The sequence below is a fragment of the Hemitrygon akajei genome, chromosome 12, assembly GCF_048418815.1.
Source record: "Hemitrygon akajei chromosome 12, sHemAka1.3, whole genome shotgun sequence".
Lineage (NCBI taxonomy): Eukaryota > Metazoa > Chordata > Chondrichthyes > Myliobatiformes > Dasyatidae > Hemitrygon > Hemitrygon akajei.
In genome coordinates, this window is record NC_133135.1 from 54661595 (window position 1) to 54689170 (window position 27576).

At 37.1% G+C, this 27576-nt stretch overlaps 1 protein-coding gene across 2 annotated transcripts in view; it reads left to right on the top strand.

Annotated features, from left to right (window-relative positions):
• The window catches only part of zranb2 (zinc finger, RAN-binding domain containing 2), a 44132-nt gene extending 20967 nt beyond the window's left edge, over window positions 1-23165 (top strand). The window contains exons 7-10 of one of the 2 annotated variants that reach the window (XM_073063114.1): window positions 13268-13428; window positions 15146-15232; window positions 17351-17402; window positions 20375-20512. In XM_073063114.1, the coding sequence (XP_072919215.1) occupies window positions 13268-13428; window positions 15146-15232; window positions 17351-17378 (276 nt within the window). In that variant the 3' untranslated portion in view covers window positions 17379-17402; window positions 20375-20512. Of the gene's footprint in view, window positions 1-13267; window positions 13429-15145; window positions 15233-17350; window positions 17403-20374; window positions 20543-20783 lie in introns of those variants that run through there. The other variant, XM_073063113.1, reaches the window with a different exon arrangement.
• Window positions 23166-27576: the final 4411 nt, after the last annotated feature.

A 27576-nucleotide genomic window follows, 5' to 3' on the forward strand; every position in this document is an offset into this window, starting at 1 on the left:
ATGGAGCCAGGAGTAGTTGATGCCCAGTGGAACTCGATGGAGAACGGGCAGGAAAATTGTGAGCTCCAACATGTGCATTAGACTGTTTCCTTAAAATGGGCCTTTTTTCTCTGTTTTCTTTACTAACCCTATAGTAAAACTAAGAATTATAAAGCTCAATCGTTTACTTGCATATGATGTATTGTTTGTTATTTTGTTGTACTGATTTGTAACAAGCAGCATCCAAGCAAACGAGATTTCACCAGCTTGTTGGGGGCAGCGACTGTCTTCCCCTAGACTGATGCAGCCTGCCAAACATGGGGGTTACATACTATTTTAAAAAGATGATGGTTGTCCTTAAGGTTAAATAATTCTTAATAGTTTACTCATTACTCAATGCACTACCCATTGTAACCTGAAATTTAAATCTTTCTTTCTCAAAGAATATTACAAAGTAGCTCTACAGCACTTTCTGTTAAACTCTTAAAATTGTTTGGTACAATTCTATGCAAATGTCTTGGACACCCTAACTTTATTAATATAAATTTTGTTTTAGGTTTTCATTTTTGTCCCTGCATTAGTGTCAGAAAAGAGCAAATTTTGGATTTCTCAACATTCATTTTCCAAAAACTTAAATGTAACGGAAATCTTTGTATTTTACTAAAGAAAGTACTTTTTCAATCCTTTTATTATTATTATTAATATCAACAAAATAAAATTGATACATAGATAATGGGATTACAAACATACACATTTCAACTGAACATGAAAGAATACATAAGCAATGGTTACAGTATAAATGTGTATTCCCAAATCATGGACGATACAAGTAACAAATAAACAAGGCAAACCTAGGTATATCATAATATATATATAAAAAAAACAGAAAAAGGAAAAAAAATTATGCAAAAAACTAATCTAATAACTAATAGGGGAAAAAACAAAAAAAGAAAAAGGAGAAAAAGAAAAAATGGGCAAAAAAGGGCTGTTTATAATATCTCACAAAAATACAAAATCATCAGTGTCGTCAACACCGATCCTCTCAACATATATAAAATCGAAACTGGAAAAACAAATAGGCTTGGAACAGGGTCATATTACATAATATGAAAATATTGAATAAATGGTCTCCATATCTTTTCAAATTTAATAGAAGTATCAAATACAACCCTTCTAATTTTTTCTAAATTTAGACATAACATAGTTTGAGAAAGCCAATGAAATACGGTAGGAGGATTAATTTCTTTCCAATTCAACAAAATAGATCTTCTAGCCATTAATGTAAGAAATGCAATCATTCGACAAGCAGAAGAGGATAATTGGAGTGAGTCCATCATTGGTAAACCAAAAATTGCAGTAATAGGATGAGGTTGTAAATCAATGTTCAATACCATAGAAATAATATCAAAAATGTCTTTCCAATATTTTTTCAAAAGCAGACACGACCAGAACATATGAGTTAAAGACGCTATCTCAGAATGACACCTGTCACAAATAGGATTTATATAGGAATAAAAATGAGCCAATTTATCCTTGGACATATGAGCCCTATGCACAACCTTAAACTGTATTAATGAATGTTTAGCACATATAGATGATGTATTAACTAATTGAAGAATTTTATCCCAATTCTCAATAGGGATAGTAAGGTTAAGTTCTCTTTCCCAATCATTTTTAATCTTATAGAAGGGCTCTGAACATATCTTCATAATTATATTGTAAAGTTTTGATATTAGCCCTTTCTGAGAAGGATTTAGTTCAAACAAATTCTCCAAAATACCTGAAGACACAAAATTTGGAAAAGTAGGAAGTACAGTATTTAAGAAATTCCTAATCTGTAAATATCTTTAAAAAAATGAAATCTAGGCAAATTATATTTATTAGATAATTGTTCAAAAGACATAAAACAATTATCCAAAAATAAATCGGAAAATCGTAATAATCCTTTAGTCTTCCAAGCTGAATAAGCTTGGTCTATAATAGAAGGATAAAAAAAGCAATTGGATACAATAGGAATATTTAAAACAAACTGAGTCAACCCAAAAAATTTCCGAAATTGAAACCATATACGTAAAGTATGTTTAACTATCGGGTTGTCAATTCGTTTCGGCAATTTAGAAAGAGCAAAGGGAAGAGAAGTCCCTAAAATAGAACCCAATGAAAATCCTTGTACAAATTTAATCTCCAGGTTCATCCAATGAGGGCTAAAAGATATATCCCAATCCTTTAACCAACGTATCAAATATCGGATATTAACTGCCCAATAATAAAATCTAAAATTAGGCAATGCCAATCCACCTTCCTTCCTTGCCTTCTGTAAATATTTTTTACCTAATCTAGGATTTTTATTCTGCCATATATATGAGGAAATTTTTGAATCAACATTAGCAAAAAAAGATTTCGGAATAGAAATTGGTACCGCTTGAAATATATATAAAAACTTGGGTAAAATAACCATCTTAATAGCATTAATCCGACCTATCAGAGATAAAGATACTGGTGACCATTTAGTAAACAAACATTTAATCTGATCGATTAAGGGTAAAAAATTAACCTTAAATAAGTCCTTATAGTTTTTTGTGATTTTAATCCCTAAGTAAATAAAAGAGTCATTAACTAATTTAAAGGGTAAATTTCCATAAATTGGAACCTGTCTATTTAAAGGAAACAATTCACTCTTATTAAAATTTAATTTATACCCAGAAAAATTACTAAATTGAGCCAACAATGATATAACTGCAGGAATGGATTTCTCAGGATCAAAAATAAATAATAATAAATCATCTGCATATAATGATAGCTTATGTATATCTGTCCCACGATTAATGCCAAAAATGTTCTGTGATTCTCTGATAGCAATTGCCAAGGGTTCTAAAGCAATATCAAATAATAATGGACTAAGAGGACAGCCTTGTCTAGTACCCCGAAATAAACGAAAAAAAGGGAGATCTTTGATTGTTAGTAAGCACCGAGGCTACTGGAGTATGATATATCAGTTTAATCCAGGAAATGAATGTCAGACTAAAATTAAACTTCTCAAGCACATTAAATAAGTATGGCTATCAACTCTATCAAATGCTTTCTCCGCATCTAATGAAATGACACATTCTGAAGTGCTATGTGAAGGAGTATAAACAATATTCAATAATCTCCTAACATTGAAAAAAGAATAGCGATTTTTAATAAAACCAGTTTGATTTTCCGAAATAATTTGGGGTAATACCTTCTCCAGCCTGGATGCCAGTAACTTGGAAAAGATCTTGGAATCTACATTCAATAAAGATATTGGTCTGTAGGATGCACAGTCAGTAGGGTCTTTATCTTTCTTCAATATTAAAGAAATGGAAGCTCTATAAAAAGATAGTGGCAGATTGCCCAATCTAATTGCTTCTTCAAAAACCCTGCATAACCAAGGAGAAAGAGTAGCAGAAAAACATTTAAAAAATCCTACTGTATACCCATCTGGACCTGGTGCTTTCCCAGAATTCATAGAGGAAATAACCCTTTTAATTTCTGCATCCGTAATAGGAGTTTCTAATATTGAAAGATCATCTGATGATAATTTTGGAAAATTCAATTTCCCAAGAAAATCACACATGGTATTATGATCATGAGGGAATTCGGAATGATACAGGGAGGTATAAAAATCTTGAAATGATTTGTTTATCTCATCATGGTTAACTGTCAGATCCCCATTCTGCTGACGGATCTTAGTAATTTGATGTTTAACCAAAGCATTCTTCAATTGATTAGCTAACAGTTTACCCGATTTATCACTATGTATATAAAAATCAGATTTGGTTTTCATTAATTGATTTTCAATCGAAGATGTAAGTAATAAACTATGTTCCGTTTGAAGTTCAACCCTTTGTTTGTAAAGCTCCTTACTAGGAGTAGTCGAATATTTCTTGTCAATCTCTTTAATTTTATCAACCAATAAAAGAGTTTCCTTCTTAATGCGTTTTCTCAGACCAACAGAGTAGGAGATAATCTGTCCACGTATATATGCTTTAAAAGTGTCCCAAAGTGTTCCGCAAGAAATATCATCCGTGGAATTAGTTGAAAAGAAGAAATCGATCTGTTCCTTCATAAATTTAATAAAATCCGGATCTTGCAGTAAGGTAGAATCAAATCACCATTGTCTAGCACTAGAAGCTGTATCTGTAAATTTAATAGAAAGTTTTAATGGAGCATGGTCAGAGATGGCTATAATATCATAATTACAACCAATTACCGATGGAATAAAACAAGAGTCAATAAAAAAAATAATCAATTCTCGAGCGGGAGTGATAAACGTGAGAAAAATGAAAACTCTTTGTCCTTAGAATGCCAAAATCTCCAAATATCAAAAATTCCATTATCAGTCAAAAAAGAGTTAATACAAGTGGCCGACTTATTAGGTAAAGTCTGAGTAGATATAGATTTGTCCAACAAAGGATTTAAACAACAATTAAAGTCACCACCCATTATTAACTTATATTCATTTAGATTAGGTAGAGAAGTAAATAAGGACTTAAAAAAATCGGGGCAATCCACATTTGGAGCGTAAACATTAACCATAGCAACCTTTTTGTTAAAAAGTAAGCCAGTAATTAACAAAAATCTACCATTCGGATCGGAAAAGATATCATGTTGGACAAATGCAATAGAGGAGTCAATAAAAATTGAAACTCCCTTTACTTTAGCATTCGAATTTGAATGGTACTGTTGACCCCTCCAAAACCTAAAAAATCTTTTTCCGTTTAATCGGATGGTTTAAGCCATTAGTATTCCAAGAGACAAAATTAATGGTCTGAGCCATATTTCTGAAATCAGCCCTTTGGTATATAAAGGGTTAACCAAATTATGAACTCATGCACCCGGAAGAGGAACAAAAATAAGGGGCAGACCCGGAAGTGACGACATCGCGGACATTTTAGTAGTTTAAAATCAGCCCAAATGAAGAAACCAAAAAAAACTGATGTAAGGAACATAAGATTTCGAAAAAAAAACCACCCCCCACCCAAGAGGAGAAAAGACCACCCCAGCCAGGAAAAGGCTGGGAAAAAGGAGAAATGAAACTAAATCTACCCCCATATCAGCAGAAGACAACTCCGTATATAAAGGATTAAAAAAAAGATCCACCCAAACTCTAAAGAAATAATAATCACTATACTAAAACCAAACTTCTTAATATAATTGGTAGTAAAAAAAACCAAAAAGAATATAATCACTAGTAACTTATAAATCGGGTTAAAACCCAAACAAACCAAAAAAAAATTAAACTGTGATAAGAAATGCATTATAGGAAGAAGACGAGAGAAAAAAAATGGCGAAATCAAAAAAAAAGCCAAAAATATTTTAGAGAAGAAACCGCCATCTTAGTAAAAAAAAAATCGCCTTCGAAGGATTAATAATAATGACCAAAGATAAAGTACAGTGGTTGAAGTAAGTAAAATAAAAAGATTAGTATGTCGAAAAAAAAACTTTAATTAGAGTATAAAATATAGAGTGAACCTACACCAATAGCCAGAAACAAAATCTGGTTTTGGAAACAAAAACCACCTTGCACGATCAAAATCACTCATTTATTAGAGATGAGAATCCATAGCAGTAGGGAAGTTCTCACTCAGAAAGCTTCTTGCTTCAGATGTAGAAAGGAAAACACGCCGTGGTGCATTCGGAGGCGAGATTCTGAGCTTCGCAGGGTATAAGAGTGCAGGTTTTAGATTTTTCTCATAACATTCGGACATCAGAGGTTTAAAAAGAAGCCTTGCCTTCATTACTTCTGAACTAAAATCTTCCACTAATCGAAAATTGTGTTCTTGAAATTTGACCATCCCTACACGCCAAGCCACACGAATAAGTTGCTCTTTAACATGCACATAATGAAATCGGACAATTACAACCGGTGGTTTAGCTGAAGTGCTTGATGATCAACGCATAATTCTGTGAGCGCGATCGAGTAACGGAGGACTGTCTGGGAATACAGAAGGGAACACATCCTTTAAAAGTTGAGCAAAGTACTTCGAGGGGTCCCCTTGTTCAGTACCTTCCAGGAGACCAAGTATGCGTAAGTTCTGTCTTCTGGACCGATTCTCAAAGTCGACACTCTTGGCTTTAAGTGTTTCCACCTGTTTAATCGTCAAAAGTAATTTCTGCTCCAGTTTTTCAATTATCAAGTCTCGCTTCCGAGCATCCTCTTGCAAAGTTGCGATTAGAACTTGCTGCTGGTTAACTACTGAATCCGTCTTATCCATATAATCTTGAAAAGCCTTTATATCTTGTTTGAAAATTTGTCGTCGTTCTTCAAATTTTTCATTTAAAACCTCCAATAATATTTCATAAGTCAATTCAGTGCGCTTAGGATCAGTCTTTTTCTTCTTCCCGTTCCCGTTAGGATCTTTCCCAGGTTCTCGCCCTTTAGATCTAAGAGCCATTTCTGTATTAATTTCTTCAAAAATTCACAATAAAAACTCTTAAAGATAAGTCCAAAAAAGTAGCAAGAATCTTTTGGTGTAGGTAAAAGTAAGTTAAATAAGGGTGATCATAGGTTAAAAAATGTAAAGGTTATGGAGCGAATCTGAAACAGTGCTCACTCCATGAGCGTCTCCTGCTGACCTCACTAAAGAAAGTACTATATTAAATAATAGACCACTTTTCAAAGAAAACTTGATTACTTTGTAGGTACACATATAGCCCTTTTCCATCTTGAAACAAAGATAACAGACGTGCTAATGATCAGTGAAATAATGAGTTGAATGAACAAAACTGAAACAGGTGTAAAAGGAATCAAACTGGGTGAAGACAACCAAACTAAAAGGTAAGGCTGTGACAGATTTGACAGTTTAATGGTCAAATCATGAATACTTACATCATGGCAAGAGTGAACATAGCCACAAGACACAATGAGGTTGTCCTGCATCAGTAATGTCTCTTCCAAACAGAAATTTTGAGCAGACAGGAATGTCAATATGTGCTGTCCGAGCTCTTCTGAAGAAGACACAAAGAAATGGGCAAGGTTGAGGATCAGAAACACAGTGGTCAACTACAGAAACTGAGTGCAGCAGATGAGATGCATTAAACTGGTGTCCCTTCTAATTGAAATGTAACCCTCGGGTTCAGCCAGGATGCATTTGTCTAGGGGAAGACAGCCTCTGAGAAATCTCGTTTGTGTGGATGCCATGTGATGTGTTGCCCAGTTACAAATCCGAACAGCAAAATATCAAGGCAGTACACCATATACAATTAAACGGTTGAACTTTATAAATTTTAATCTGACTATAGGGTTAGTAAAGAAAATAAAGAAAAAGCGCCCATTTTAATGAAGCATGTTGGAGCTTAAGGTTCCATCCATTCGTTCCCTATCAGCCTCCTCTGAACGTCATTGACCATTGGACCCTCGCCCCATGTCCACTCCGCCCGCCAGTCTACCAACTCTCTCCACTCGCGTCTTCTCTCTTCGTCTCTACAACAAAAGACCACGAAATTCCTTCTCTCAGACCCACAAGAAAGAACAGCATGCCTCTCATTGGATGGCGCACATTCTAAACCCCTGTTATCTCTATCCATAACCCAAACATTGCTGCTACAGAGAAACCATTACATTAGTAGTGAACATTATAGAGAGGCCATTATATTAGCCGTGAAACCCTATAGTGTGTTACAGGAAGAAGTCTAGCACTACGATCATCTCTGAACTATCCAGTTATAGCCCTCTACAGTCCATAGGAATCTTGTCAGAAGTGGTCTTTATAGAAGAGTTATACAAAACGCCATTCCTCTGAAGTGGGAACAGCCAAGAGTTTTACCTATGCACAAAAACACAAGAACTGGGGTGGTGAGCAATGGCAGGAAGTGCTCTGGACTAATGAGTCAAAATTAGAAATTTTTAGCTCAACAGAAGATAGTTTGTCTATAGAAGAGCTGGAACGCTACATAGATGAGTGTCTGGAGCCAACAGTGAAGCATGGCAAAAGTTCCTTGCAGATTTGGGACTGCATTTCTACAAATGGAGTTGGTGATCTGGTCAGAGTTAATGGAATCCTCAATACTGAGAATATAGCTGGCCATTGGTGTAGTGGCATCCGCAACGAACTTCAAGGCTAGTGATCCCAGGTTGAGATCTGTCTGGATCCTTGCATGCTTTTCATCCGTGCTAGGTTGAGCGTCAAGCTAGCAATTCAGCCTCAAAAAAAAGGGGGGGAAAATAGATAAAAATTATAAAGAAATGGCACAGCTGCTGTCCAATACGCCACAAAGCATGGAAAGGAACAACAACAATGCTGAGAAATACAAGCAGGTACTTATCATCACGCAATACCGTCATGGAAGTGTCTGATTGGTCCCAGCAATCATTATCTGCAGCAGGACAATGATCACAAACACACTGCCAAGGACATAAAGAGCTATCTTCAGCGAAAACAAGAACAGGGAGTTCTGCATCAGATGGTATGGCCTGCACAGAGCCTTGATCTCTACATCATCAAGGCTGTGTGGATTACCTGGAGAGACAGAAGCAAGCGATCGGCCAAAGTCTGCAGAAGAACTGTGGCAAGCTTCCAATGCTTGGAACAACCTACCAGCTGATTTTCTTTTAAACTGCACATCAGTGGACCTAAGAAAATAGATGCAGTTTTAAAGGCTTTGGTCACACCAAATTTTGATCTAGTTTTTTCACTGTTTACTGCTCTTGATATTTAGAAACTTCTAATTTCATTATTTTTGAAAGCATCTTCGCTTTACTGGACTTCTTTTATGTGTACCTAAGACTTCTGCTTCACACTTTTTGGGCATTTGTGCCACTCTTGTAAATAATTTCTCACTTCCAAGCTAGCCTTGGGATACTGAGTTATTGAGATGTTAGCCGAGTGTTTTTCCTGCTAGTACATGATATTCCCTTACTGTTTCTTAAACATCAGAAGCCATTAAAATACTGTTTTTTCCCTTAAGAAAATTATTAATGCACAACTTGTATATGAATATGGAGCATATAATTACATTATGCAGTGACACTTAAATTGAATAATATTTAGATGATTATTTTGACTTCAAACTGGTGGATTAGCTGCCAAGTGGATTTGATGTAGAATATTTAATGCTCTCTGCTCCACAAAATTGTAAACGGACCTGGATGAAGAGAACATGAATGGTAACATTAATCAATTTGCTGACTTCAAGTATGAAACCCTAAGATTGTTTAAGAAGCTCTGTAGGAGTTGGTCAGTAAAATCTAATGACAATAAATTGTCCCATTTGACTGCACTAAATTAAATTCTTGTTTATTTGAATTCCTCAGCTGATCTGTTGACCACCTTTTTATTTATTCGTTTATGGGATGTGGGTGTCACCAGCTAAGCCAGCATTTGTTGCCTTGAACTGCTACAGTCCATGAAGTATAGGTACACCCACAGTGCTGTTATGGAAGAAGTTCCATGATTTTGACCCAGTGACAATGAAGGAGCTGTGATATGTTTCCAAGTCAGGGTGGTGAGCGACTTGGAGGAGGATTTCCTAGTGGTGTTTCCAACTATCTGCTGTTCTCATCCTTCTAGATGGTGATGGTCGTGGGACTGGAAGGTGTTGCCTTAGGAACCTTTTGTTGTTGCAGTGCATCTTGTAGATAGTGCAAAATGCTACAAATGTTTGTTGATGGTGGAGGGATTGGATGCATGTGGAAAGGGTACAAATCAAGTGGACTGCCTTGTACTGAATAGTGTCAAAAGCTTCTCAAGTGTTGATGGAGCTGCACTCATCCAGGCAAGTACCGAGTATTCCATTACTCATGACATGAACCTTGTAGACGGTGACAAGCTTTAGGAAGTCAGGTGAGTTACACACCACAGGATTCCTAGCCTTTGACTTGTTCTGGTAGCCACAGTGTTTATGTGGCCAGACCAGTTCAATTTCCTGTCAGTGGTAATGCTCACGAGGTTGATAGGGATTCAGTAGTGATGTCACTGAATGTCGAGAGACATTGGTTAGAGCCTCTCTTGTTGGAGATGGTCGTTGACTGGCACTTGCTTATTTGCCATTTGTCAGCCCAAGCCTAGGTTTGTCCTGCTGCATTTGGATATGAACTGTTTCACTATCTGAGGAGTCACGAATTGTGCAGAACATTGTGCAGTCATCTGTGAACATCTCCATTTCTGGACATTACGATGGAAGGAAGGTCATTGATAAAACAGCTGAAGATGGTTGGTCCTAGGAAGCTTCCCTGGAAAACTCTTGCAGTGATGTCCTGAGGATGAGATGATTGACCTCCAACCACCTCAACAATCTTCTTTTGTATCAGCTATGATTTCAACCAGTGGAGGGTTTTTCCCCTAATTCCCATTGACTCCATTTTTGCTAGGGCACCTTGATGCCTATTCGGTCAAATGCTGCCTTGATGTTGACGGCTCTCACTCTCACCTCACCTCTGGTATTTAGCTCTTTCCTCCATATTTGGACCAAGGAGGTGATGCGGTCAGGAGCTAAGTGGCCTTGATGGAACCCAAACTGGACATCCATAAGCAGGATATTGCTGAGTAGATACTGCGTGATAGCACTGTTGATGACCCCTTACATTACTTTGCTGATTATTGAGAGCAGGCTGATAGGGTGGTAATTGGCTGGGTTGGACTTGTCCTGTTTCTTGTGTACAGGATATACCTGGGCAATTTTCCACATTGCCAGGTTGATGTTGGTGTTGTAGCTGTACTGGAACAGCTTGGCTTGTGGCGTGGCAAGTTCTGGAGCACAGATCTTCAGGACTATTGCCAGGATTTTGTCTGGGCCCATTGCTTTTGCAGTATCCAGTGCTTTCAGCCATTTCTTGATATCACGTGGAATGAATGGGATTGGCTTCGTTTTGACATCTGGGCTCCAGGAGGGCGAGTTGAATCATCCACTCGGCACTTCTGACTGAAGATTGTTGCAAATACCTCAACCTTATCTTTTGCACAGGTGTGCTGGACTCCTCTAACATTGAGGATGTAGATATTTGTGGAGCCTCTTCTTCCAGTGAGTTGTTTGATTGTCCACCACCATTAATGGCTGGATGTGGCAGGACTACAGATCTGTTGGTTGTGGGACCACATAGCTCTGTCTATTACTTGCTGCTTATGGTGTTTAGCATGCAAGTAGTCCTGTACTGTGGCTTCATCAGGGTGATGCCTCATATTAAGGTATGTCTGGTGTTTTTCTCGACATGCCCTCCTGCACTCTTCTTTGAGCCAGGATTGATCTCTGGCCTGGTGGTAATGTTAGTGTGGGAGATATGCCGGGCCATGAGGTTACAGATGGTAGTTGAGTACAATTCTGTTGCTGCTGATGGCTCACAGTGCCTCATAGATGGGGCTACTAGAACTGTCTATCCCATTTAGCACAGTGATAGTGCCACACAGTGCGATGGAGGGTTTCTTCAATGTTGAAATAGATAGATAGAGATAGATAGATACTTTATTCATCCCCATGGGGAAATTCAACTTTTTTTTCCAATGTCCCATACACTTGTTGTAGCAAAACTAATTACATACAATACTTGACTCAGTAAAAAAATATGATATGCATCTAAATCACCATCTCAAAAAGCATTAATAATAGCTTTTAAAAAGTTCTTAAGTCCTGGCGGTAGAATTGTAAAGCCTAATGGCATTGGGGAGTATTGACCTCTTCATCCTGTCTGAGGAGCATTGCATCGATAGTAACCTGTCACTGAAACTGCTTCTCTGTCTCTGGATGGTGCTATGTAGAGGATGTTCAGAGTTATCCATAATTGACCGTAGCCTACTCAGCGCCCTTCGCTCAGCTACCGATGTTAAACTCTCCAGTACTTTGCCCACGACAGAGCCCGCCTTCCTTACCAGCTTATTAAGACGTGAGGCATCCCTCTTCTTAATGCTTCCTCCCCAACACGCCACCACAAAGAAGAGGGCGCTCTCCACAACTGACCTATAGAACATCTTCAGCATCTCACTACAGACATTGAATGACGCCAACCTTCTTAGGAAGTACATTCGACTCTGTGCCTTCCTGCACAAGGCATCTGTGTTGGCAGACTAAATGGGATTTAGTCTCCACAAAAACTGTGTGGTGGTCACTTCTACCAACGCTGTCATGGACAGATGCTTCTGTGGCAGGCAGGTTAGTGAGAATGAGGTCATGTGTTTTTTCCCTCTTGGTTCCCTCACCACCTGCTGTAGTCCCAATCTAGTAGCTATGTCCAGTAGGACCTGACCAGCTCTGTCTGTAGTATTAATGAGCCACTCTTAGTGTTGGATATTGAAGTCCCCCACCCAGATCTACATTCTGTGTCCATGCCTCCTCCAAGTGCTAATCAACATGGAAAAGTACTGATTAATCAGCCTAGGGAGGATGGTATGTGGTAATCAGCAGGAGGCTTCTTTGCCCATGTTTAACCAGGTGCCATGAGACTTCAGGGGGTCTGGAGTCAAATATAAGCCAGACCAGGTAAGAATGGCATTAGTGAACCATCTGGGTTTTCACAACAATCGACATGGTTTCATGGTCATTAGATATTTGTATTGAATTCAAATTCACCATCTGCCATGGTGAGATTGTAACTTGTGTCCCCAGCATATAATTGGGCGTCTGGATTACTGTTCCAGTGGTAATTATCACTACGCCAGATCTTCCCCCGTACAATAAGAGTTCCAGATCATCAATGATAGATCATCAGTTATCAGGCATACCAAAGGAATGAAAGATTGTAAATGCTTATCTTCTGTGCTGTTAGTGGTTAAAACAAGTGCAGCTTTTTTGTTGTTTCTCTGTACTCAGAAATTTCAGGCTCTTGACATTTTTTAGGGAGTGAACAAAGTTTTTGTCTAGAGTTGAATTAAAACAATTTAACTTCTGCTGCAACTGTTTTTGTTTATTTCAAAATAGCTTTAATTTTAACTTAGGTCAGTGAATTTTTTTTTTACTGGGTCTTGTGAACCAGTTAAATTTTCCATATCTTTTGCAAAAGAATGCTACTCTTGGCTAATCCTTAGAAGGTTGCTTCATGCTAGTATATTTAGGGTTCTTAAAGAGGAAGAAGTTTGGTTTCTATAACTTACAGTAATTTTTCACTCCCCTTCTTCTCACCTGCCCATCAACTCCTTCTGTTGCCCTTCCTCCTTCCATTTTTTCCATGGTCCACTGTCTTCTCTCAGATTCCTTCTTTAGCATTTTACCTCTTCTACCTATCACCTCCCAGAACCTTACTTCATCCCACCTTCACCCTCACCTGATATCACCTATCACCGTCCAACCCGAATGTAATTTATACATATGATAGGCATAACCCTTCAATATTTCCTAGGATGATGATGATGATGATGAAGATGAAGATGGAGATCTCTCAAAATACAATCTGGATGCAAGTGAAGATGAAAAGAAACCTCCAAAAAGCAGCAGTCGTTCCAAGTCTCGCTCCTCTCGATCTTCATCATCTTCTACTGCTCATTCCAGTTCAAGGTCCAGGTAAACGGGTACAGGTCAAGGGTGACACCGGGCAAAATGTCAGTATCAGTTTTAACTTCTTTCTTTTAAATAATTGTTCATGTGACAAATTTTTGAAGTCTTGCATCTATAAAGTTACATTCCTTTCTTTAGGAGATGACTTTTAGATGGCTTCTATTAGAATATTCAAGATATTATCAAATGTTATACTATGTATAAGGACTAAAACATTGCATTTAAGTTTTTAATTGAGTCCAAAAAGTTTATTTATTTCCAAAGTTCTCAGATTGAGTATCAAAATTGTACCTCCCATCTTAATAGGTTTTTTTTGAGATAATGCTCTTATTTAATGCTGTCACATTTTTGCTACTCTCCCTTCATATATGTGGAAGGAAGCTTCCCTTTTGCTTATTTTAATCAGAGGTGTTTACAATTATATTCTGAATCTATATACTGTCCTGATAATTTATTCAATGTTCCATTTGAAAACAAGCCCACTTCTTTTTGAAATTCTTTTGACAAAATTGATAATATTAAATCTTCTACCGCTGCTGAAAATGCTGAACATGATCATATTTGAGACTTCTTTATTTCTATTGAACCCAACCAATTTTTTTTCTGTTTTTCCTTAAATCTTTGGTGTTCAGAATTATTCAGGTAGACAAAAGTGAAAGTTCTTATTAATTGAATATTAAAACTAAATTGTGCTTAAGGTATCTGATTACATTGCTCATTTTTTGGGGCTTGTGCACGATTCAGTTAATGCCACTTAGAGACTTTCAAAATTTCAAGGTTTCATAAATTTATCTTGTGACAGCTGATTTAGGAATTGTTCATTACTTTTGGCAACTGAATCCCATACCAGCTGTGTTTCCCATGTTAAATTTCATCTATTACTTGCTATCTAAATTATTTAAAAATGCGAAAACCATATTGTTCTTTATTACAAAGACTGTTTTCTTGTCAACATATTTGTGTGCTTTGCTCCTAACCATTTGCATGAGAAGACAGCGAAACACTAATGCTTTGGATTTTTAATGTATATATTTGACAAATTAACATAAATAAGAAATACTTTTTAAAAGTTAAAATGTTAATTTTGAATACAAGTAGCTTCATTATCATAAACTAACCGACATATAATGCCATACTTATTTGATCATATTTATGATAGCTTTTATCTTAAATAATTTATTTATGAAAAATTGTCTAAATTTGTTGAAGGCATCAACGTTACTGATTTTTTTTAAAAAAAATGAAAACAAGAAATTAAGAGAAATTTTTGTCCTGTTTCTATTCATCTTTTGTCCAAAGAATATAATTGCTTTATTGTATCTGTTCCCAAGTGGTTGAAGAGAAGCAACATTTTGGGTGTTTTTGGAAATTTAGCTCTGATTTGAATTTCAGCTATGTTTTCTGTTGTAGAGGAAATTGAGATCCACTTAAATGTGTTTTTAAATAACCACTCTAAAGGTTGCGCATGTAATGGATTTTTTAGATGTTTAATTGATGTTCTGATAAACTCTTGTTTTGAGTTAAAATATCTGTTTATGGAACCATAGGAAGATCTGAGAGTTAAAATGCATTGCCATGTCAGCTTGGTAATTCTGTTTGCTTGTTGCATTTGACAATAAGTTGATCTTACTAGACTTTGAAGTTGAAAAGAACTTGTCTTTCCAGTTTTTAATGTTGCTTGCTTTTTAAACTTCCATTGGAAATTATTACCATTTTATTGCAGGTCCCGGACCAGAAGTTCTTCTACTTCCAGATCCCGGTCGCGTTCCAGTTCCAGAGGTCAATCTAGATCACCCCGGTCAAAGTCAAGGTGAATGGGGTAACATTCTCTCCTCCTAGGAGAGTTTAGAAAGTACTCTGGGGGAAGACCACCTCGTCTCCTTTTAACATGTTCATTTCATTACTATCACCATTTTTATTTAAATCAGAGAAGTTATGTTAACCTGCTAGATATGCATTAGTCTGAAGATATTTTATAACCTGCAGGTGTTGGTGTACTGTTCCACACCACTTTAATTTTGTGTATGAATTGACTTTAATCCCATTTTCAATTTAAAAGTAATCCTGCTTCTGTGATCGACAATCTGTGGTTCTCACCCTCCCCCACTTTTACTCCCTTTTTAATTTTGGAATTATGGCCTGCACAGTACATTGTTTATTAATTCCAATGGACAGATAGATACGAAAATTTTGTGTTTGCTGGATAAGTGCAATATCTCATTCTAAGGTGAAGTATGCAAGCCACACCATTTGTTGGTTTAATCTCTTTTCCATAGTTTAGCTGGTCTTGATTGTGGCAGTAGTGATCGTAATTTCTCTTAGTCACTTAAGTTTGAGCAAAACAATTAACCCGTGTTTCTGATTTGTAATGACTCTACTCCCACTTCTCCCAATTTTTCAGGATTTTATTTACTGCAGCTGAAAAGTTTCACCCTCCTCCACTTCCCCACCCACCCCATGTAAGTTCTTTTCAAACTCCTGGAAATCCCCACCAAATGAAATTGGCATGTATAGTTGTGATAAAGTGTTATCCCCTTTTATAATTAAAACTTCTGAGGATTAAGACTAATATTCCATTTGCTTTTAAAATAATTTTTACAGAAAATCTTGGGTGTCCTGGGCATGTAAATACTTGCCCTCCCAGCATCCATTCTGCCTTGTAACCATTGTATTTTTTTGGTTCAAAATGAGACTTCATACTTTTTTTTGAAAGATCCTGTTAACAAATGTTGTAACTACATACAGAGTGCAAAGATGTTAAGAAAACACAGACAGAAGAAAGCCATTTTTCACTAACTTTCCTCTTTGGCATCAGTATTTAGATTGTTTTACAGCTCATTTATCTTTGGCTGACATTCCATAGTCTATCAAACAAATAGGTTCTGAGACTTGTTTAAATATTTTGCACTGTCATGTTCAAATTCTGTCCTTTGGTCCTCACTTCATACATAGAGAACTTTAACGATGAAATAGACAATCTTCAGCACCTGTTATAGTTTGTGTGTTTTGGATGAGTCTGTCAAAATACTCTCCTTTTTTCTGAACCTGCTTCCATGTAATTTAGAAAATGTTGGCAGGACATGGGAGCAGTATTAAATGCCACAGGAACTCTTGACTGGAATTCACCTACCTAAAGTTTACTTCAAAAATTAGTTTAACTTTTAATGACAGTACAGTTCTATATCTACCTACTTTAATTGCTAATTGCCACATATTCTCTTAGTTTGTTGGAAGATTTCTTAGTTATTATAGGGCAGCATTAAAGAAATATTTTGCGCTAGTATGTTTCAAGGTTTATTTTGAGTCATTGAAGCAGTTTTGTTTCATCATGTGTCATTGCAACATGTATGAGCAAACTGGAAGCTTTTACCAAGCATTGCAAGTTATTGTTTTACTCATTCAACTTAATCAAATAGGGAGCTAATTTGATTAGTACTTTTCTCAACTACACAAGGGTCAAGTTGTGTATTAGTGTGTAGAGCATTTCATTCGAAACAAATGTTATAATTAAGCCTATTTAAGCAGTTAATCTGCAGCACCTGTCCTGTATAAGAATGCATCCATTGACATTTAAAGATAATGTATTACATCTAAACTTTTTAATTTTGCTTTAAGAAAGAAGGACCATATTTTATTTGAGAGTACTGTTCTTTTACATTCCGTATGTTGGTAGCGTACATGACAGGATTTTATAAAGGGGCTATAAAATTAGTTTTTTGTTAGCTTTCAAATTCAGTTCTTTGAGAGGGAGGGGTGAGTTGCATGACTTAACTGTTAAAGTAACAATTTAAAATTATTTTTGTAAACTTTATTGGCAGTAGATCCAAAATGATCGCGTGAAAATGTTGTTAGCCTCAATGTAATTTTCTCAGATTATTCCAATCTTAGTCTCTTTCTTCTTCCTCAATTATTATCCTCCATATTCCAGAATGAAAGGAACCACAGAACACTTATAACAAAATGATCTTACATCAAGAAGAGTAGGTTTATTGAGATCTTTTATGTTTTCTGTTCTTCCTTTATTGAGTTTGTTTGATTTTAGAAATCATGAAACATTTGGGAAAAACTTACTGTCAGATTCTATGCAATTCACCATTTCAGTTTTTTGTGGATTTGTCACCATTTGAATTTGTGCAAATACAGTTGCATTTTTAAAGACCTTCACAGTTTGCGTTTCTTCAGTAAGTAGACTCGTATCCATCCAGAAGATCATCTCATTTGGCATAATCATCAGAATTTAAATGTTTCTGTATGAGCACTTTCACCACTACTGCCTTTTATAGCATTAAGGAACCTCAAAGCTTTTTGAAGCTCTAAAGTGCTTTATCATTTTTTGGCTTTCACTATTTTGTTTATTTGTATATAGACTTCCACTGCTTAGTTTCTTGCATCCTGCTGGAGAGTGACCCAGTGCAACATATGCTCAACTTGTTGTTCTATCCCTCCCACAAGCTAGAGACAAATTTAGCATCAAACCTATTTAAATAGAAACTGTGATCTGCGGGTGACAAATGGTCAGATTGATGCAATTTTCCTTGCGTAGGGTTCTCATACTAAGCATGGTAAGGTCCTGTGGGACTAATCCTGCTCCAGATCCAGATTTTTTTTGTCAGGCAAACATTTAAAACTTAATTATTTTTTTAACTGTCACAGCTTAGTAGGAATCTGGGCATGGAAAAACTCATGAAGGATTACTGGAAACCTGTAGACTCGAGAGCCGGGACGTATTAGTAGTCTAAGTAATTGTTCGGCAGTGATGTGAAAACTTGACTGACCCCTGTGACATAAATTTCTGACCTTAAATTGAGGAGGAGCACATCTCTACCTTCAAGCTAAGTTTTATGTCATTAATTTTGAGCTGCTTTAGGTATTGTTAATTCGGCTGTTCAGAACTTTGAGAAACATATTAAGAAAAATCTTTGATTTTGTACTTGGCCTTTCAACTAATGTAAGATTTTGTATTCATAGACTAGCAGCTGAGTTTCTGTTTGCATGTGAAATCTGTTTGCCACTTATAAGTCTTAGTAATAAAATGCTTTGATCATTGGGGGTAGCCAGGTGCTCATCTCAAGACCTTCAACTAAGTATATTTCAAAGGTAAAATTGATGCCCATTAATTTCATTTCATCCTTCACAATTTTAAACAATCTGTTCCATCTCCAAATAATAGAGCATTGACTGAGATCAATGTTCAGATATTAATCTATGGAAATTTGAATAGTGAGTGGGGTGTGAAACGAGCAGGGAAGATCATGGAATGGCTGGAATGAGTAATGGTGAATGAGAGTTGGGAATTGGGAATGAGTGCAATACTTAAGCTGCTCTTTGGAGGGTAATATCAACTGGAGTTGCAGGGAGGTGACTCTAAAATGGACAATTAAGAGAAGCTAATGAATAGGCACTATAAATAATTCATTTCATTAACAACATGTTTCATAAATTAAATCTGATATTAACAATAGAATATTGCCTGTTACATGATTTCTTTGTAATGTTGCTTGTAATCTAGAATTGTACCACAGTGTTCTGTTATTGGACAGCATCTGGTTCGGTTTGTTATTTCCCACAATAATAGCATTAAGAGAAAAATAAAGATGGGAAAGTTAATGTTCCAGCTTAATATAGTCCTAGAAAAAGGTGCTTCCTTTTTGAAGCTGATTGCATAAATTTATAATAAGTACTATATTCAGTAATCCTTTATCCTATAACATAAGAAATAAGGGAAAAAAATCTGTTCAGTACAGTATGTGGTAATTTGATAAAGGACTTGAGCTCAGAATTTAATGCTCTACAATGTGCACTCCTTTGCTACTTCATATTAAATTCAGTAGGTGGCTCTGCTGTACTTAACAAGAAATTGTTCAGCATTTGATTCATGGACTTTGGGAAGTTGTAATGTTCTGTTTTATTTATTAGATTAGAACAACACAGAAACGGGTCCCTCAGCCTATCTTGTCTGTGCTGACCATGATGCCAATTTAACTAATCCCATGTGCCCATCTTAGACCATAAAACATAGGAACAGAATTGGGCCCATCCAGTTTGTGCCACCATTCAGTCATAACTGATACTCTTTTTTCCTCCTCAGTCCCACTCCCAGACTTCTCACGTAGTTTTTGATGCTGTGGCCAATCAAGACCTATCAATCCCCACTTTTAAATACAGCCAACGACCTGTCCTCCACAGCTGTCTGTGTTAACAAATAACACAAATTCACCACCCTTTGGCTTAAGAGATTTCTCCACAGCTGTTTTAAATGGATGCCCCTCTATCCTGAGGCTGTGTCCTCTTGTCTTAGACCCTAATCCTAACCCACTGGACCCGCTCCAATGCCAGCATATCTCTTCTTAATAAGGGTTCCAAAATTGCTTGTAATCTCAAAGAATTCCAACAGGTTCGTCAGGCAAGATTTTCCCTCAGGGAAACCATGCTGACTTTGTCCTGTCTTGTCCTGTGTCACCAAGTACTCCATAACTTCATGCTTGATAATGAACTCCAACATCTTAAGTGAGGAAACAATGTTAAAAGCAGAAGTCTCAGACTTAATAAATGGGAGAAATAGAATGGGTGGGGAGAGTGCTGCTTAATATCCCAGGACTGGAAAACAGATCTGAATCCAGGTGTTTTTACTCCTTTGCTAAATTGACTTCTTGCTAGGTATATGGAACTCTCTGCTTTATGAGACAATTGTACATAGCTGCATCTATGTGATTATTTCTGAACTGCTAACATTCTGTCTGTTGTCTGCACAACAGGGAATATCTTCAAAATTTTGCTTTCTCTTTTTTAGAGGGCTTAATGAAATTATTTGTTGATATTTGGGTTATCATAATGGTATAACATTTGCAGTGAAGTCTCCAGTAAAATTAAAACAAACACAAATGTAGCCTTTTAATGTTTTAGAATGTTATTTGGTATAGATCTAACTTTCTTCCAATCAATCAAAATCCAGCTCCAGATCACGCCGGGGGTCATCATCTCCAAGGAAGAGGTCGCGCTCAAGTTCTCGATCATCAACTTCCTCTGAAAGAGGGAAAAAACGAAGTCGCTCCAGATCATCATCCTCCAGTGGCCGCAAAAAAGCTAGACGCTCTGACTCGAGATCTTGGTCTGCAGAAAGGTTTGGGCATCTGTAGAATAAGATTAGCATACAGGGTTAATAGATTTTAATAGGACTGCAGAAGCTATCAAATTGTAAGACAAACTTTTTTAAAGAGATAATATTTCAGGTTGTTCCTTCACACAGGTTTTGAGCTATATAATATAAGCAATGTATTTTTAGATGGGTTACTTGTAAGATGTATCTGTAGCTTCCTTAAACTCAGGTTTGCACACCTCGTTGATATTTTTGTCTTTTGCAGGCGCAGTGGTTCGTCTTCTGGATCCTCTCACTCAGGCTCCCGTTCAAGTTCTAAGCAGAAATAATATTTTAACAACTACAGTTTTTTTTTAAAAAAACAATTTCTGGAAAATGCATGAAGACTTATTTTAAAGTTATTAGTGTCTTGAGCAAATTAACCTGATGTTGTGAAACATTTAAAAAAAACTGGACATGTGTTCTGATGAAGTCTTGCTGATGTAATCTTAAACCTTTTTGTTGCTTTAAGGAGTGTTAGAAATTATACCCAGGTGTATTTAAGGAGTATATTAAGCCATAATAGTGTTTTTGAAGAACTATACATCTGATTTTGATGCATTCTTTTTAAAAGGCTATAAAGGCAAGTAGTTATTGAATAGTGTGGTCTAGCGATTTAGAGTGTAGCGCACTTCTCTTCATGTTTCAGACCACCAGTAACTCATGATGGAAGTGCTGGTGGCTTTTTGTTATGAAAAGAAATATTCAAGGGACGGGAACTCTTAAGGTTGTTGTTCAGATTAATTTGCTCACTAAGCTAGCATTCCAGGCTATCAAATGTTTGCCACATTTGTTATACATCAGTTCTCCTGCTAGAACATGGAGTCTATAGCCATTAATTCTCACTGTACTCATTATTGATCCTTGTACTTTTTGCAGTTCAGTTTGTTATTCAGCTCCCAGTCACATGCTGCATTTTGTGGGAAAGTTGTGTGCAAAATGATCTTCATTTTGTCAGATTTTTTGTGGAACCATTGTGACAGCACAACAGTGTTGAATTTAGTGATAATAGGATTTTATCCCACCACCTTCTCCACACCCCCTACCCCAGACTGAATTGTTTCTATAAGCGTTTCAAAACCTTGTATGCCTTATGTTAGTTGCAAAAAGACATTGAAGTTTTCCATTTTCTTCTGAACATTTTTTTCAGATCTACAGCCGTAGCAAAATTTTCAGTTTTAGTTTGTGTTCAATTATCTTTAAAACAAATAATTAAAACCTCAGACCTACAACAGCATTGGTTATTTGGGGATCCTTGAAATGAGAAAATTTTCACTCTATTCTAGAATTAAGCATAGTTTTAAATTGTAAAGAGCTTGCAGTTTAGCATGATTTTTGCCCTGAAGTCAGCCTGTCATAGTAACTATAGCAATGTGCCATGGTACTGTAGAAATGGAGAGGACTGTCTTAGATCCCCTTTTGTGGCAGAATAGAGTAATAACCAGGGCTTTACACGTCCTGGGGAGTGGGTGATAATTTTAAAGCATACTAACAAAAGTAACATGCCATATTTTTTTTAAGTGCTGTTGGCTTAAATTCATTAAGACATAGAAACTTCATTCTTCAAATGTTTTAAACTGTTAGTCAAAATTAAGAATATTCTTTTTGATCAATTGCCTTCTGTTCTTGAATTATGGCTTAATATAGCTCTTCATTCTTTACCTGGTTGCAAATAAATGGTGTTAGCACCATCGTGCAGAAGCTCTGGTCTTCTAAACTCTGGCTTCAGCACAGATAGTAGAAACAGGTAAGTATCCTGGAAACAAAAATTCTACAAGTACTTGGTTTACCAAGTAGCTGCCTATCTGGTGTAATTGTGGACAATGTTTTTTTTCTCCCAAATCTTTGTTTTGTTATCTTACAGGAACCAGACATGTTAGGCAAGTAAGGGTTTGCTTTTATTTTGGAGCAAGGCACCTTATTGTATTATTGTTCTAGTTTTGTAAAAATTTATAGTTTTAATCTCTTTAACACCTTCTTTCAGAACCAGCAAGTCTACACGACCATTTCTATTTGTAGTTCGTATAAATCAACTTGAACAGGTGCCCACTATCTATTGATGTGTTTTGGGATTCAGCTGTGGAAATATTTGAAGATCTGATTTTTGCAGAATTCCTCTAAGCATAGACTTTTGCAATATGACTTTCATGAGCAACAAGATCTACACACAGTGACATATAATGTGCAAAATTAGTTAAATTTACAACCTTGCAGAAAGGTGTAAATTGATAAGGTGACTTTCATCACTTTCAAGACTGTAGTTTTATCAAAACCAGTGAAGTGCTGAATTCTTTAGAATTTTTCTGTCTTCAGATTTTCACCACCTGGAGTATTGCTGTATTTAGAAAAACAATTAGCTGAGGTTTAATTGCGGATATCTGGGTAGGGCTTTGACAATTTTATTAGTCGTAAGTTTTGGCTATTGGTAAATGGTAAAAGTGACAATTAATTTGCTTAAGGTCATCAGCTCATTCATCTAGTCCTCTATGTAATAGTTTCATTGGAAACAAAAGCCCTTTGTAGACCATGTATGTAAATACTTACAATGGTACTTTATCACATGTCTTGTTCAAGCACCAATAAAAAGAAATAAGTGGTTTGAACTAAATCTAATTTCATTTGTTTTAAATAATTTGTAAAAGTAACATTAATGATGGGTCTTTAGTTTGTTAAATGAGACCAGTACTCCCTATCTTGAAGAATTTTGATAAAACTTGTCCCATTTCAGTCTATATGGCATAATTTCTCAAAATAATTTTAATGTTTGTGATTAACATGATTCTATTATTCAAGATACTGAAGAGCTGATAATGATCTGTTTGTGTGTTTGGGTAGGCTGCATACTTCTGGGTACCACACAAAGGATTCAATACTATGGAGAGCAACAAGAGATTTTTCAGGCAGAGAATATAGCATTCTTAGAGGGTTCAATAAGTTAGATGTGAGCAGAAACTCTGCGTTTAACATTGTTTCCTCATTTTTTTCCCCCATTTTAATGAAGGTCTTTGGAACCAGAGTTCTCAGGGTAAACAAAGCATCTGCAACTGAAATGAGGAAAACATTGTTCCATAGATGATGAATCTGGAATTCTCTGCTTGCAGGGGTGCAGACTTAACCATTGATCAATGTTTTGAATACAATCAGATTTCTGCCGATTAAAGGGAATTAGAAATACAGAAGGATAATGGTGTTGAGAGAGGACAGCTATGAGCTTGAATGTCAGAGCAACCTTGAGAGCTAAAGTGTCCTACTTGTCTTTAATGTGCATAATTAATATGTTCTAAACTGGGATTAGGGAGGAAAAGGGAGGTCAAGTATTGGAGTGTAGTTATCAGTGGCAGGTTGCTGACTCCAGTTTAGATCTCCAGCTTTTCCTTTAAATCTTGAATTGACATTTCATTTGTAATATCTTCACACTAGAGACCATAAAGCTGAGGTTTCCAGACATTTCTGTAGCCCTGTTTGCATATGTGAATTTACTGAAGAATAGGCCATTTGTTTTACTTATCTATAGTATATGCGGCTGTTGCCAAAATATATTTTAAACATTATCTGCATAACTTTTTGCATGTGCTTGCCTATATTGTTGAATGTAACGGTAATCATCTAACCTGCATGGCAAGTTCCACATTCTTTAGTAAAGCAAGCAGTTGTGATTTTGTTTTTACCATAGATCATTCAAATTTACGTTCCTTGGTCTCATGCTGGCTAACATAAGCCAACAAACTGGTCATGTATGTGCAATTGTTTGGGTAGTTCATTGGAAATTGGAATAAACAGAAAATGTCTTCAGTATTTGAATTTTGTAGATGACACTGTTCTATCTCTGCCACAGCGCCTAATTCTCACTTGGCAGATTCTGTTTTAGGCTGACCCTCTGTGACTATCATTTCCATGCTGCAATCACTCTTATCACCCTATGCTGTGAGAATTTTGGGGAGTTGGGCTACCCTGCTGGCAAAGGTCCATTCCCCCCGCTAGCCTGAATCTGGCTGAGAGACGGGGCTGTACCTTGCCCAGTCCAGCCCAGATGTGAGGAGAGGAAAATATTTATTTTCTCTTGGGACATTTGTTTGTGAAGAATAAGGGTTGAGGAAAGATAGCAGCTGGTTCTCAACAGGAGTCAAAGGTTTTTTAATATAAAATATATATAATAGAGATTATGAATTGAATTGACTTTATTTCTTACATCCTTCACATACAAAAGTAAAAATCTTTATGTTGCGTCTCCAAATATGCAATCATAGTCATTTATAATAAATAGAACAGTCAATGTAATATAGAATACACTCAAGTCAGCGTGAGTTCATCAGACTGATGGCCTGGTGGAAGAAGCTGTCCCGGAGCCTGTTGGTTCTGGCTTTTATGCTGTGGTACCGTTTCCTGGATGGTAGCAGCTGGAATAGATTGTGGTTGGGGTGACTTGGGTCCCCAATGATCCTACAGGTGCACTGGGCTGTCCACACCACTCTGCAGAGTCCTGTGATGAAGGGAGGTATAGTTCCCATACCAAGCAGTGATGTAGCCAGTCAGGATGCTCTCAATTGTGCCCCTGTAGAAAGTTCTTGGGATTTGGGGGGCGTACCAAACTTCCTCAAATGTCTGAGGTGAAAGAGACGCTGTTGTGCCTTTTTCATCACACATCCGGTGTGTACAGACCACGTGAGGTCCTTGGTGATGTGGATGCCAAGGAACTTGAAGCTGTTTACTTTCTGAACCCCAGATCCATTGATGGCAACACAGGTTAGCCATCTACATTCCTCCTGTAATCCACAACCAGCTCCTTTGTTTTTGTGACATTGAGGGAGAGGTTGTTTTCTTGACGCCACTGTGTCAGAGAAATGACTTCTTCCCTGTCATTATTGTTTGAGATAAGCCCAATCAATGTAGTGTTGTCGGCAAATTTAATTAGCAGTTTTGAGCTCTGGGTGGCAATACAGCCATGGGTATACAGGGAGTAAAGGAGGGGACTCAGTACGCAGCCCTGAGGGTTTCCTGTATTGAGAGTCAGAGGGTTAGAGGTGAGGGAACTCAATCTTACAACCTGCTGGCAATCTGACAGTAAGTCCAGGATCCAACTGCACAAGGCAAGGTCAAGGGTAAGCTTTTTGTCGAGCCTGGATGGAACTATGGTATTGAATGCTGAACTGTAGTCCCAAGAACAGCGTTCTCACATTGTGCTTTAAACTGTTACAGCCCTCAAAAAAATATGCAAAGTGATTTTTTTTGTAAGTCCCATTATTAATAACAATTTAATATTTGGCACAATTTGGCTGCAACTCGGCTGTAATTTTTTTTTGAACAGTATTCTGCAACTGATGCGAGTCCTTATGGGTGATATTTGGTATTCCCTCTGGGAGGGGGATAGAGGACATGGAATATAAAACTAGAAAATGCTCAGTAGGTCAGATAGTATCCGGGGAAGGAGAATCAGGGTTAAAAGTTTCAAAATTGGATACCCTGTGAGAACTGGGCAATGGGTAAAAAGATAGTTTGAAGTTGCAGGGGAAATGGAAAAAAATAGTTTGAATATGCAGGGGAAAAGGACAAAGGAAATGACTGAAGAAGTTTGGTGAAGTCATTTGGGTAGTAAAGTGTGAGTGATTAGATCTTTGTGTTGCTAGTAACGGTGAGATAAACACGAGATTCTGCTGATCTGGAAATTCAGAGTTACACACAGAAAATGCTGGAGGAACTCAACAGGTCAGGCAGCATCTATAGAAAGGAATAATCGAGGTTTTGGGCTGAAACCCTTCATTAGGACTGAGTTTCTCCAGCATTTTGTGTGAATAGGGCTATGAGATGTGTTCTGCAGATCAGGCAGTACTAATGGAGAGAGGAAAAACTCAGCCAATAATGTATAGATAAATAATTTCCACAGAAATGCCAAAGCAATGTAGGAAATATAAGCAGATTCTGTGCAATAGAGACGAGATTCCTACTGCATCATGCTGGGAATACACTGAAGCAGAGAAAAGTCCTGTGACTTCTGTCCATACATCCACAGTTGTGTGTCACCAACACCAGTAAGCACCATTTCTAGGAATTGTTGACATCCTTGCAAAGAATTGCTATAGCCTCCAGACTAGAGCCCATAGTCTCTTGGTAGTGTACAACTTCTATTGGCCTTGAAAGTGAACTCTACAGTCCAACGTTCTCAGAGGAATTGATGGCACTATAGATCAACCATTAATATTTTGAAGGCAGCTTGGCTTTAAGGAGGCTTGTGGCCTACTCCTGTCCCTATTTTGTGTTCTTGTATTTCTGTGGTTTCTTTCTGGTGGATTGGAAATAAGTTGAAACTGGAGATGGAAGAGTGTAAGTGGAAGGTTGGGGATTCAAAGTGCAAAAGTTAGTAGGAAGGAGCAACTTCACATTTCTGGCTGAAACAATTCCAGGCCCTTTCTGACAAGGTTGTTTAATAACAACACCCAGGTGGTTTGCCTGGTACTTGTTTCCTTCAGTCTTGCTCCGAGTAAATTTGTGACCTTTTCCCTTTCACCCCTTTCCATGCCGGTCAGTGTATTTTGCTGCAGTTCAGCTGCCACGGGTTGGGTGCTTTTCTGATGCCTTTCTCTGATTTCTGCTGAGCAAATTGTTGGCAGCTACATTGAAGTTACCCTAGTCAAGTTTTAAGGCCTCTTTCTTCCCCCACCCCATGGAAAACACGCTAATCATTTTGTATATCTGGGCATTTTTGCACATTTTATCTTTAGGGATATCAGATTTAGCATTTGCAATACACAATAATAGCATTGTTCCAAATCCTAAAAAGACCAAGGTAATATATCTGAGCAATTGGCATCCTGTCGCACTCACCTCAATAATAAGCAAATGCTTTGAGAGGCTGGTCAAGGACTACATCTGCAGCATGTTGCCACCCACACTGAACCCCCTACAGTTTGCCTACCAACACAACCAATCAACAGACAACACAATAGTCACAGCTCTGCACACCATCCTTGCACATCTGGAGAAGAGGGATGATTATGTGAGGTTGCTGTTCTTGGACTGCAGTT